Raw genomic sequence first — 13,836 nt, 5'->3', positions numbered from 1 at the left:
GCATTAACAAAAGGCAAAGACACAAGTGACTCATTAAGTTGAGAAATAATTAGGAGAATATGCCTGTGGATACAAGGCCACATCACACACCTTTCAAAGGCACAAGGAGGGCAGATAATGGCTGCCTGAATTGCTGGTACATTAGTCACAAACACTGACCGAAAAGCATTTCACAAGATAATTGCAACACTTTAAACTACATCCTGGCAATTTGTGAAAGCCTCAACAAAAGCTAATGCTTGGACTTTATGATCTTAAAAAGGTAATATGCTTATTCCCTTTGACGCTGTGTATAAAACAATATGACATCCACTATAATGTCAATTTCCAATATTACTGTTTCTGTCCATGTTTTTATTTGAAGATGTTCATATTTCCTTCATATAATCATTTGTTACGTCTGGCTACCTGGATAACAACCTTTTGCATCATGCATCAAATGATTTTACACCCAGATGGCTAGAGGAGCCTTTGAGGATCCTGGAAATACCTTCAGATATTTTAAATGACCTTCTGAGTTATTTGCACAGATTATGGGTTTATTTTTTTCAAAACAGGTGCTTAGCTCGGTGACTCGAATATAATGATAAAATAATCATACTGGACAGGAACGAAGGGGGCTTACTGCTCCACACAGACAGATATGAGAGTGGTATCAATCTTCTTATCTAACCCTCAGATAAACCTATTCCTCATATCATCTCACTCATCTTTACAGCCTTGCTGCATTCACTCAGACGTTCATCTGAGGTGGAAAATGGGTATGGAAAAAAAAGGGCCTTAGGTACATTACAGACACCTATTCCCAACAAAAAAAACCTAGACATTATCAACCCTGGAGACAAAGACCTAAACGGACGATGTGATGGGTTGTTGTACTTACAGCTGCATGATGAGGTACAGGTGGTTCGAACTCTCGTAGATATCCTCCAGCGCCACGATATTCTCATGCTTTATCCTGCAGAGGGAGGACAAAGAAATGCACATTGCTAGCTGTCAGCCTCTGTTCATTTCAGCACAGTCCATTAATGAGGTGCAATTAGACTTTTCTTTTGTTAAAATGATGCCCTGCCAACCGAAAACGAACATTTTGTTGCTATTCGTTCGCAGCACTTTGTCTGTAATTACACTCCGTGTGTTTGTGCACGTGTTGAAAACAAAGTGTAGCATTCACCCAGGGGAGAAAGCTTTTGTGTGTGATGGAGAGCAGGGGGGAGGGGAGGGGAGGTGAGGTGAGGCGAGGGGGGGGAGGGATTCTACATGCATGCATGCTACATGACTCATGAAGCGGCAACCCCCGTCAGCAGGAGCACCTGAAGGAAATAATAATACAGGGGGGGATCAAGATGCTGGGAGTCTGTGTCCAGGCAACCAAACATACAAGGTTTTTATAAAACCTCTGTGAGGAAATATGCAGATGACAGAGCGTGTTCACAAGGGCAGGTGGCTGAAAAGGAAAAAGTGGGGGAGGAGTAGGAGGAGGAGTAGGAGGAGGAGGAGGAGGAGGAGGAGGAGGAGGAGGAGGAGGAGGAGGAGGAGGAGGAGGAGGAGGAGGAGGATGAAAGGACTAAACAACCTTCAACAACTTCCTTTTCAATACCAAGTCCAGAATGAAAATGAGGTGTGCAGTTTGTCAAACTGAGTCGTGTAAAAAGGATTGAAGAGAGGGATGAGAAATCCAAACAGGGAGGAAGTCAAAGGATAGCAACTGTAACCAGGCAACTACACCCAACAACTGGCGTGCTCGTTTCAACAGTAGCTGCATCTCACTTCGGTTAAATGGATTCCTTGCGTGCAATGGGACGTAGTTTCCTCCGGAGCGTCACGTGAAGCAACGTCCGTTTGTGATGACGCCGCACAGCTGATCGTCTGACAGCAGCCAGATCAGTGCATGCGCTGCATCGTCCAATCAGTGAGCGATACACAGTAAGGGGGCAGGGCGAGTGTCTGAGGATTTCACCGGAGGATGGTCTGGCGTTTCCTCGATTATCGCTCCTCAGTTATCACTCCTCGATCCTCCGGCAAAAATAAGGCCACTGAGACGCTACTCAAGATGGCGCAGACCAATCGACTTCCGGTGATACCGAGCCCGAGGAGCGAGGAAATGAAAAATAAGAGAAGTGAGATGCACCCAGTGAGTGATAAACGAGCTCCTCTGAGGGATTAACCATCAGGCCCTGCAGGAGGATCGCCTGATGTCATTGCAATCTTATCATACAAGTTTACACTGTGAAGACCCAAAATGGTGGATATTTTACTTACTTATTTCAATATCAATAATCAGACCAGAGTATACAAATTCCAGATCATTGTTTGCTCTTATTGCCTTTAAAATGTTATAGCTTAAAGGTGGGGTAGGTAATTTTGGAGAAACCAGCTCGAGTGCGCTAGAATTTGAAAATACACAACCGGAAAAAATCTGCCACTTCCTTACAGAGCCCCTCCTTCAACACACACGAACGCGCACATGACCAATGAGGGCACGAGATAAGTTTGTGCACAGATGGAAGGCTGACAGGCAGGTAGGCCATCCAGTTATTTTAGCCGGGCCGGCTAAAATGATTGGTTGTACTTTTTACAGTACCACGGCTTCCACAGATGGATTTTTTGTCAAAGCACTTAACATCCCGATAGCAATGAATATCTTAAGAGCATTCCATGGAATATAACAAAAAAGTGTATCTCGAGCCGGTTTCTCAAACTTACCTACCCCACCTTTAAGATAATAAAAGAAGAAGAGACAGAAATGACTGCACTCAACCCTCAAAATTCCTGATTTAGCCTCAAAATGTAAGGTGACCCTGCATTAATGTCCAAAACCCTAAAATAACCACCTTGATACTGCTCCTTAAAACACTTCGCATTGTCTGAATACATTTGGTAAGTTATTGTTATAATATATTCACCTATTCTTTCCTCTTTTTTTGACTGTAAAGCACTTTAATGTGACATAAGTGGTACATTTTACTTCATTGCCTTTAATAATTGTATACCTTAAGACGAGAGAGGAAGAGAGAGACATGTCTCCTTCTCCTGCACTTAACCCTCAGTCCTGCACCATAATTCTCAGATTTAGCTTTAAAATTAAAAAGGTGATTGGTGGTGAGTGCATTAATGTCCAAAACTCTTTAAAAAGCTCCTTGTTTGAATCCAACTCTGACTTTTATCGATATTTTTTTTTAGGTTAGTTATTGTTATAATATATATTCACTCATTCTTTCTTCTTTGACTGTAAAGCACCTGAAAATGTGACACAACTGGTCACATACTGACTCCTCTGTATACTGGAGCTGCATATGCCTCCACCAGGTGAGCTTTCAGGGTGGATAGATGTGATTCGACAGGGAAGTAATTTAAGCCTGATAACAGTTGTTAAATAAAGTGATCGGCACCAGCCTCCTGGCTCTGAGTCATCACTCAGACACACACGAGCTTCCCTGAGGACGCCGCGAGGTGCTGACCCTTTCTGAAGTACTGTTCTTCTGCACACTCCCCCACGGCTCACTCAGGCGTTACCTACTTCCTAAGAACGGCGATTTCGTTTTCGATGCTCGTCTCCTTCCCCTTCAGTGCTTTTTTCGGGATGCACTTGATTGCGACCATCTTTCCTGTGGCCTTCTCCCGAGCCATCACCACTTCAGAAAATGCACCGCTGCAAGAGAGACAGAGAAATACGTTAGCACTGCTGCAAGAAGTATTCAGATGCTTTACTTGAGTTAAAGTACCCAAACATGATTGTCAAAATACTTCATTATAAGTAAAAGTCCTATACAATTACTTAAGTAATAGCACAACAATATTATCAGCTAAATGCACTTAAAGTATACAAAGTAAAAGTAATCATTGTGCAGAAAAATTGCCTTGATGTGTGTATTTAACTACATTTATATGTGACATTTCTAGATAATATTGTTGTCTAGTAGTGTTGTCGACAAACAAAGTTCTGATTGACTTTTTGTAAAATATTTAAATAGTTTCACTCTTTTTTTACTTAAAGTGTTAGTCCACTAGTTACATTTTTTGAAATGCATTTGTTTGAAAGTAGCTAAAACTGCTCAAAATGATACTTAAGTACAGTACTGCTTTACTTCACTGCATTAGTCCTGCTTTATATGCGGCCTAGTCAATATTGACTCATCGTCAGTGAGTCGATAGACGGCACTCAAGCCAGAGTACACAAACAGCATATTGGGAATAGTCCCTGACTATGGCCGACAGCCGTCTGTTGGCTTAAGCTCGCTGCTCGTGTGCAGCCAAAAGCACGGCAAACACTTTTAAAACCTCTAAAAAACACCCATTTAGGACGGCAGATAGCGTGTGTTCCTCAGGACCATCTGTCTCCATACATGAGAGCCTTTACAAAACAAATACAGAATTAAGGGAATATTTGCACAAGCAATCTGTATCTGTTGCTATGATACCAGATCCATTCCACCTTAATAAATCTCGCTGAGCCGGCAGCGTGATTGCTTTTCCCCCCCCCCTCATCCTTTTTTGTTTCCATCTTCACAGGCGTTCCTCTCCTCAATGCACCTTTAGAAGAATGTGAGAATGTTTTTAAATAAGGACTGTTTGTTGTTTTCCTCTACTGAACATGAGTTAAAATCAAATATGATCTAAAAAGACACAAATAAGATCCACTCATGAGCTCAGGGCTCTGATCAAGGCTTGTTCGCTGCAGCGCATCAGAAGAAATAAAATCGGAATCTGAGCCTGAGGCTAAAGCCGTGAGATTCTCTGTGTTTTTATAGCTTCCGTCTTCTTTCAATTCATAAATTCTTGATAAACTGCTAACCAAGCCGGGCAATACTTCATTATGTTATACTCAAATAAATAAAGCTCTGTGGTTTTACATTTTCTTATAATCCTTCTTTCCCCTCAGTGGTTTAAATGTATAATAGTTTAAATAAAAGGTTGTTTTTTTATCTTGACATAATACTCACTAAAATGCCATTCAGCCACATATACTGAATCATTTTATAAAGTCCATTATTTACAATATTGCACATTTATTTCACATTACAGTCTTCGAATTAAGGTCCATTTATCCATAGTGTTTATATCTTTGTATTGAAGTATACATTTCAGTTTGATGGATTTTTCTAGTTGGCAGCCACGTGTATTTAAAGGAAAAGGGGTATAATGTTACAAAGGAGCAATCCACTTCTAATCCAGCATCTCTTTAGTAATCTCCTGCCAAGATGAAAAAGGACAAAGCTGGGGATCTCGCTCTCTGAAATAAAGGTTTAATTGCAGAAATAACATTGGATGAAAGCGACGTTGAGAAACACACCTTAAGTGACCTTTAAAAAGCAAGACGGCCAACATCAAAAGGTCCGTTATGTTCTCAGAGTGTAATCAGTTTCTCCCACCGGGCTCTAACCTCAGCACCACTCGCTGCATTAAATCCCAGCGAGGCCTTCAATCCACGCTAATCCCTCACCACTCCAGCCTATCACGGGGGGAGGGTCAGTCAGAGCACACAAACACAGACTGCACACAAACACACTACCTGGACACAAAGCTGCCCCAGGTGTCATGGCGGGGGATTTGAGAGTACGCCCTTCTGACTTTGACCTGGTTCTTACATGATGTGGGACAATATGCAAATGGTGTAAGTGAGGAAGTTGGTGCTTTATTTGATGGCGTGTTACAGTACTATCTTTCCCACCGCAGCTGTTGCCGTGAGGACAATGAGCATCATTTCCATTCAGCGCATGCAACCCATTTCCCCAGCTGTGTGGACATTAGCAGGAAAATAAAATCCTCCACTGTCAAACGCCTCTCTTGCAAGCTTTATTTTTCAGAGCATGCTTTCTGCAGCAGGAGACACAGGCTGATGAAAACCACAGGAAGCATGTGAGCTCACTGAGAAAGCGTTCAGAGAGCGTAGCACCGTCTCTGCCCCCCCTGCTCACCACATTAACAGGCAGCAACATTACTTCCTGTGAATGACAGAATCTCCCTCTGTCAATGCACTAAGCTTGAGAAATGAGCTGCAAGCGTTCAATCTATTTATTCCTAATTCACAGGAAAGAGAAGGTGCGATGTCTGTTGGAGACATATGGTGATTGCACTACCCACATGCTCCATTTGCACATACACACAAATATACAGTAACACCTCCACACACAACCAAAGTGGTACAACCTGGGACCTTCTCCTCTGTAAACTGGAGGTGTGTATGGCTTTACCAGGTGAGTAACTGGAGGTGGATAGATGGGATTCGACAGGGAAGTCATTTAAGCCCGAGAACAGTTGTTAAATAAAGTGAGCCGCACCTGCCTCCTCAGTGTCAGTGTGTTGAAAATGTTCACACAAAATGCCAAACAATTTCTGAATCCAGCTTTTGAAAATGGGACAATTTGTTGATTATGTTGTCCTATATTGTAGTAAATTGGTTGGGAAAACTAGAAAATAAGAAGATGCCCCTTTACACTACTACTAAAATACTTAAAATGTGCAACTAAATAATGGTTAGTTGCAACAACCTATGTGACAACCAGCACTTAATTAATCTCTGGGATAATCCAGCTGTTGGAGATGAGCGTTAAGTGATGAGAGCAATCCTCTATTTGAAGTGAACCTTTTATTGAAACTCATCTCAATCTATCCTGAGAGATAACTACGAGCCGAAAATGTTGTTCTGCCCCAGCGGTACTGAGTCACTGGGATGAATAATAATATTTGAATTTTAAATTCTTCCTAGAGACACTGAGCCACCTCTTGTGTGACAGTATGTGAGATGTGTGTGTGTGTGTGTGTGTGTGTGTGTGTGTGTGTGTGTGTGTGTGTGTGTGTGTGTGTGTGTGTGTGTGTGTGTGTGTGTGACACAATCAAGGTTGACTAATGTGAAATGTGAATGTGGGCTGTGCTCTGTGTGAAACTGATGCCGCAGATGCAAAGTGAAGCCGTGCATCAAACATCAGAAACTTTCCCGGGCTGTGACCTCAGCTTTATAGATCAGAAAATATAGTGTCACTGTTAGAGGTTTTTTTTTCTTTTTCGTAATGGAGGGGGTCTCGACGTCTGGCTTATTAACAGTGGCTGTACTGTGTCACTGCTGAGTAATCACCCAGAATCATCTTGTGTAAGATGCATTACAGCGAACCGTTACGCAACACATGGGATGGAAAAAGCACGCCTGATAATCCAGGTGAAGGGATCAGCAGAGTGACCTTCTGCGTTCGATGTCCAGCGAAGACATGACAGATGATATAATATAAGAAAGCAAGACTGACAGTGGATATTGTGGATCATTACTGATTCTCCTAAGCATAAGAACTGTACATGCATATAAAATAGATGTCATCAGACTCATGAACAATAAACATCCTGTAATTGTAGCTAAAATCTAGGGCGACACAATATTATATAGAAAATTGCATTTTAAAAGGGTCATTATAATTCATTTCATTGGTCCCTGTTGTGTTCAGTTCAATTGGTTCACTTAAGGCTTAAGCAGTACTGTATATTTATCATGGTTATCGCCAGATTGCAGCTTTACTAGGATCTCTCAGAATTGTTAATAGAAGTTATATTGGCAGCAGATTTACAGTTACAACAAGCACTCCTTATTTTTAACAGCACCATCTGCTCAGCTCTGATATGCTACTCTGTCGACTCAGAGTTTTCCAAAATGCAGAGTCAGCTGGACAAACTACGGGAAAATAACAATGTTTCCAACCAACAGGCACTATGTTTATTAACATATCATCGTCCAGTACACCAGTACTGGACGATGTATATCTCTCTTTATAATAGTTTTTTGTGTGTGCGCTGTAAATAATCTTTTTAAGAAAGGGCAGTAGTTGAAGTTTAAAAAACCAGTTAATAGGTATTTTTAATATTAGTGACAGAACAATGTAAATATGCTGTTGATAGTTCGGCTAATAATGGGTTTAAAGGCCAATTCCAAGGTTTAAAATACAAATTAAGGTGGCGTCTTAAATTGTCCGGTTTTGTCAGTCTAAAATCCCACAAATATTACATTTAAATTATATAAAACAGAGTAAAGTAGACAGTCCCATTTTTTAAAGACTGAAAACTACATTTTTGCATAAAAGATTACTTTTAATCAATTATTAAAATAGTTGGCAAATGTGATTCTGTCGATCGACTTGCATTGATCGATTGATCATTGCAAATATACTTGAATATGAAAATAATTCTTAGAATATTTTTTAACCCTTTGAAGTAATTGTAGGAGAGAGGAAGAAGCACAAGCTGCATACAATGGTACGACTCAAGTAAAGTACAAACACCTCGAGTTACTTTCTATCGCTGCAGAGCTGATGTCATCAGATCAGTTTGGCTTCTCATCGCTGCCTGCCAGACTAACCACCACTAGTTTATGGGATGCCAGGTAGTAAACAGAACTGATCTGATGCTGCAAATTAAATAAAACTCCTATAATATGACTTGAATTAAATCCAGAGGCTCTCACAGTCCAAACGACCCAAAACACACCTGAGGCTGCTTTCCAGGAATCTGCAATTCAGACTGATGGTTAGTTTACAGCATGATAACGGGTAATGGGACTCATAAAACAACTCAAAAGGAAACACATCTATCGATGGAAAATGTTTGGGAAAGAAACTGTCTGAGTGTGGTCGGAGAGAGGATGAAATATTTAAATAAGGCCTAAATAATATGCCTGTCAATATATATGGATTTTGTGAAACTTGACTAGATATCATCTTACATTTGGGATAACGTCATATTCTAATATGGCAGAAGTGTTGTCTTTCACCTGGTTTTAAAGGCTGCATCATAGCAATGGGATGTCATATTCTACTTTGTAATATTTGTTTTAAGCCACTTGGTCAGCCACTTGGTCATTATATCCACAATACTGATCATTATGTATCAAAAAATTATTTTATGAATCGCTTTGTATACCTTAGTCTGGGGTATTTGGTCAAAAATGATTGTGATATTGGATTTAAACCATACCGCCCAGCCGTAATTGAAATGAGGGTGATTATAGCTTCCTGTGCTTTGAAACAGGGCGGTGTGCTACACTTTAACACACTGAACGCAGCGTGTAGGACACTGTGGTGAGAGACATGAATACTAATGGGAACTCAGAGTCATGCAACATAGTACGCATTATCTTATTTGACTCTCCATCATTACTGTCAACGACAAAGTATCTCCACCCACAGTGACTGTAGCTGGAGGACGGTGGTGGGTAGTCTTCTTTGGAGGGGGAGCAACCAAGGACGTCCATCCTGCTAGTTGCCTAGCTGCCATTTTCCTGCATCAAGGACCAAACTAGTCTCTACAGAAGCTGCAGTTCAGAACATGATCAATGCATGAAGGTAGTCACCAAAATGCATGGGTCATAGAGATCAGGGGGCGGTTTAATGTCTAACACGAAAGGCTGTTATTTCATTACTATTAAACTCAGGAGAAATTATATGTTTGGAATAAGGGTAAAGATAGATGTTAAAAACAGATGTGCGACAGCTCAAAAAGTAAATAAAATAGCTGAAATTAGTTAATTAAGAGACTGTAGTATGTGTACATTTAACAGTTCTTCATTTTGTTTCACTGATATTTTCCGCTTTGGTGGCAAAGATAACCATGAAGATGTGGCTTTTAGGTGGCAATAAGTGACATGAGAGTGTCGGTTTAGCTAACAGAGATTAATTTTGGCATTGTAATCTCAGATTCTAGGAAAAACATGACAACAAACCCTACAAAATGTATTTATATGAGATTATATCACAGCCAATATTCTTTTTCCTAAATGAACACAAGGATTGCCTCATTCAACTAAGGGGCGATAATAAATATTTCTACGTTAGCCTTAAAGAAGCCCTATTATGCTTTTTGGGGTTTTCCCTATCCTGTAGTGTGTTATATAAGATTTTGTCCATCTAAATGGTCTGCGAAGGCTAAAATCCCAAAGGTCCCTCCAGAGGCAGTTTCTCTCCCACACACTCCCTGAAAAGTCTCTATTGGACTACTTTTGTTTGTTTACTTCTGTAACATAGGGAAGTCACTTTGTAACACACTTATATAGCATTGTACGTACGTGGTAGGCTAAGGGGCGGGACATTTCTAAGCGGTTAACCAATCACAACAGAGTCGGCCAGCTAACCAATCAGATCACACTGGGCTCTGGTTTCAGACAGAGGGTGAAAAGAGGTGCTGCAGCACAGGCACTCTGAACTTTAAGTAAACATGTCACAGTAGAGGCACAACATGTAAATATGAACCTGAAAATTAGCATATTAGTCTTATTTTTTAAACAAAATACATATATAAGCTGGTCAAAAGCACATATATCAGCGTGTTCAATTATCATTATGGAGGCACCGATCTGATATACTCTCAGTATCCACAGAGTTACAGACCTTTTTAAGCATGATGTGACTCACCCACATTAAAATACAGTTTCCTTGACAGTGTTGTGTTTCCACAATCTTTTGTTACATTTGTGAGTCGTGAGGGCCCCACTGACGCAGACTTTAGAGCCACAGCAATCTCCATGCTGCATGTTAGCAGAATAATGCTGATGCGTGCCACGTAAAGGACACCGATTTTACATTTGGGGAAAGCTTGTTACCGTGCAGTTTTAGCAGAGGGAACATAATTAGTGCATTCTCATTAATCAGTCGGCTACAGTAAGGGCCCGTCCACACGGACACGAAACGGGTGGTATCCACTATAGTTCTTTATCGTATGGACGGTTCGTCCACACGAGGCCGTAACGGAAGCCCTCAAACGATAACGCATCCCAAAGTGGGAAGGTTTGGTAACGTAACGCTTGCGGCACTGTGTGTACGCCCTAAACGATCATAGCCCCGCCTCTCCCCACCTCTCCTGCTCACCCCAGCGTCACCGCTGATGCGTTTCGCCAACAACAACAACAATGGCGGATCACAGTAGCTCTCAGTTCGTGCTCCAGACGCTACTGACCATGATACAGATGTTAGTGCAAAATCTACAGCTCCTCTACCACAACAATCAGCAACAAGTGGACATGGAGAACTACATGTTGCTAAATCCACCACGGAGAATAAACAGAAGGGCAACCATGGCAACCGTACTGGGGGGAGGGGGTCTTATTCGCTGCTTTTGGTGTATTTTGTGGCGGAAGTACAGCTCCACTTACAGGCCCGGCATATGTACTACAGCGTCTACAGCGGGTCGAGCGGTCTCGTGTGGATGGACACATTTCTTGTGCCGATTCCGTGTGGACAGAATACTTTTTTGATATCAACCTTGGTTCGTTTTCGTCTAAGTTGTTACTGGGGTCTGGAAGGTGCTCAGGTTACTTAATTTGCTTCCGCAGAGTTTCAGCAGCTTAAGGATCTCAAATTAGCCACAAGGCAAAGTGGTGGCGAGGTGTGAGGACTGGCTTCAGTGTCAAAGTTCTTATTAGCATACAAACAGCTACTGCAAGGAAACACGGCGAAGAAGTGTGACCAAAGCTCTACTGTCATCACCGCAGGCTTTGTACTCCACCAACTCTTGTCAATATGTAATCAGTCACAACGTTCACACGCAGACAAGCCGGCCTCCCGCGGCTGCTGAAATCAGATCTCTGTGCAGCCGCTGTGGAAAATGTATCCTAAACTTAAGTAAAGTAGCCATAACACAATGTAGAAATACTAGGTGACAAGGAAAATGCAAGCATACACAAATAAAGTTCTCAAAATAAAGAATATGCAGCAAAAGTGCTCATGTGAATTATGTATTGTTAAATATTTGATTATCATGATTGATTTTATTGTTGTAGCAGGTGGAGTTAAGCTAATGTTGACTACAGTAGAATGAAGGTAGCTTTTATTTTATCATATTTTAGTGAAGGATGACATGGTCTTATGAAGTAGAGAATAAGTATGTAAGTATGTCATATAAATACTCAAGTAAAGTACCTCTTAAATTGTACTTAAGTATTGCACTTGAGTACATGTACTTCCACGGCTGCTGTGTAGAGGGAAATTAATGAGGATTGACAGGGAAAACCTGAGGGGAAAGCTCCAGTTGAAGGTGGAGCAGTATGAGGAGGAGGATGAAGAGGAGTGGGAGGAAAAGGAGGATAATCTAAGTCTCTTCCTCTGGCCAACACTTCTTTCTCGTCCATTTTTAATCCTGAAGCAAAGCAGCAAGGCTTCTCGCCCTAAGCTGACCTGTTTTGAAGCTCTCTGTGCAGAAACAAGGCGTTCCTGATTCCTGGAGTGAATCAGGGCGAGTACACACAGTATAATATCATATGTAACATAATAGGCTGAATAGTGACAAACTGGCCTCGGAGATGTGTGTTAATGTCGTGGGCGAGGGATGTGTGTTCCTCCAACCTGGCCATTGTGTGGACAGTAAATCAGGATGATTCACTGCGTGTTGTTCAGAGGCGCTTCACACATACATGAAAGCCTTGGGGAAATCAGAACAGCCTCCAGGTAGCAGCGTCTGACTGTTTAGTACAACAGATGAAGTGTCGAGTGAGCTTTATGAATCACCAATCTGGATGAAAAATTGTATGATCCTGTTCCTCAGTAAAGACAATTAAAAAACCTGGCTGTCATGCCAAACAGCACAACATGAGAAGATAGATTATTACGTTTGTAGGAGATGAGGTTGCATGTATTACAAACCACAAAGTGTCTGTTTTATCATCCGTGAAATATTCCAGTTTAGCTACAAACATGGTGACTCAAGGCCATTTCTTCCCTCATATTCACACCAGTTTCTGTTTAGAAATTTTAAAAAACAAGCATATTTCCCCAGGGAAACCCCTTTCTCGCCAAGCCCCCCTCCCGAATCCCCAACAATACAAACGTCATTACATTCCTCTGAGCCATGGGAGGATGGTCATGTCTTCAGGGGCTAAAGACCAGCAGGATAAATGAGAAACACAGTCAGTCACAAGAGTGACTCACTGACCTCTTCAGCAGTTTGGGGTCTTCCATTCAGGGTAACAATTAGGCTGTCTGTCTGCCGCAAAACTTATTCAAAAACAGGGTAAAAACATGAAGTCAAGCAGCACTAACAGGGGACCAAAATAAACTGGAATTTGGCTGCTCTGTAGTCCAAGGGAACGAGCATTACTTCATCCAAAGTGGTCCCTTGACACAAATGAAAATGAACATTTACTGTGCAAACAAGTATCTGTTAACCCAGACATAATGTGTCTCTGCTTAAATCTGCCTTTCTGTTTGGAGAAGAAAGACACTGAGCACTAGAAGTCAATACAGATGGTCCCTTAATTGAGGAGCTGATTTATGTGTGAAAAAAAGGCCCCGATGTCTTTTCCATAGTTGTCATGTTGTATAAAACGACCCTAAAATAAATGGCTGCCTGATCTGTGTATCCCCATGTACATGGTAGAATAAAAACACGCAGCTTTTTGAATGACTTTTGATTCTGACAAACATTGTGTCTCATAAAACATAATTTCCACTCCCTGAACAATTAATTCACCGTTAAATATCTTTAAAATGTCTCTTTGTTTAGGGATTTAAGTTAAAACGGCCTTTTCCTCTTTTCCATCGAGCAGTTCTAAGTGAATTCAACAAATATTCAACAGCTGTCAGCACCGATTCAACGGAAATGAAAAGGAATGTGTCATTGTTGTCTGCCGCTAATTTGCACAACTGGATACAAAGTTTGTGTGTTATCGTGTTACTCACGTCCCAAGGACTTCCTTAAAGTCAAATATCTGCTTGATATCATCGACATGCTTTTTCCAGGACCCATCGCTGTTGGACTCGCCGTTTTCTTTCGCCATTTCGCACCAGGGGTGGGGAGAGGAGGAGAATAAGAAGAAACGCTGCTGGAGGACCAAGCACAGCCAGCCCCAGAGGAAAAAGAAAAAGTACT

At 41.4% G+C, this 13,836-nt stretch overlaps 1 protein-coding gene across 1 annotated transcript in view; it reads right to left on the bottom strand.

Moving 5' to 3' along the window:
* camk1db (calcium/calmodulin-dependent protein kinase 1Db) overlaps positions 1 to 13,836 on the bottom strand; it is a 23,008-nt gene extending 9,172 nt beyond the window's left edge. The window contains exons 1-3 of the mRNA XM_034218743.1: positions 13,647 to 13,836; positions 3,521 to 3,652; positions 884 to 958 (exon numbers count right to left, since the gene is read on the bottom strand). Coding sequence (XP_034074634.1) covers positions 884 to 958; positions 3,521 to 3,652; positions 13,647 to 13,744 — 305 coding nt within the window. The 5' untranslated portion in view covers positions 13,745 to 13,836. The remainder of the gene's footprint in view (positions 1 to 883; positions 959 to 3,520; positions 3,653 to 13,646) is intronic.

The sequence above is a fragment of the Gymnodraco acuticeps genome, unplaced genomic scaffold (genome assembly GCF_902827175.1).
Source record: "Gymnodraco acuticeps unplaced genomic scaffold, fGymAcu1.1, whole genome shotgun sequence".
Classification (NCBI taxonomy): domain Eukaryota; kingdom Metazoa; phylum Chordata; class Actinopteri; order Perciformes; family Bathydraconidae; genus Gymnodraco; species Gymnodraco acuticeps.
This window is presented reverse-complemented; position numbering and strand designations above follow the sequence as displayed.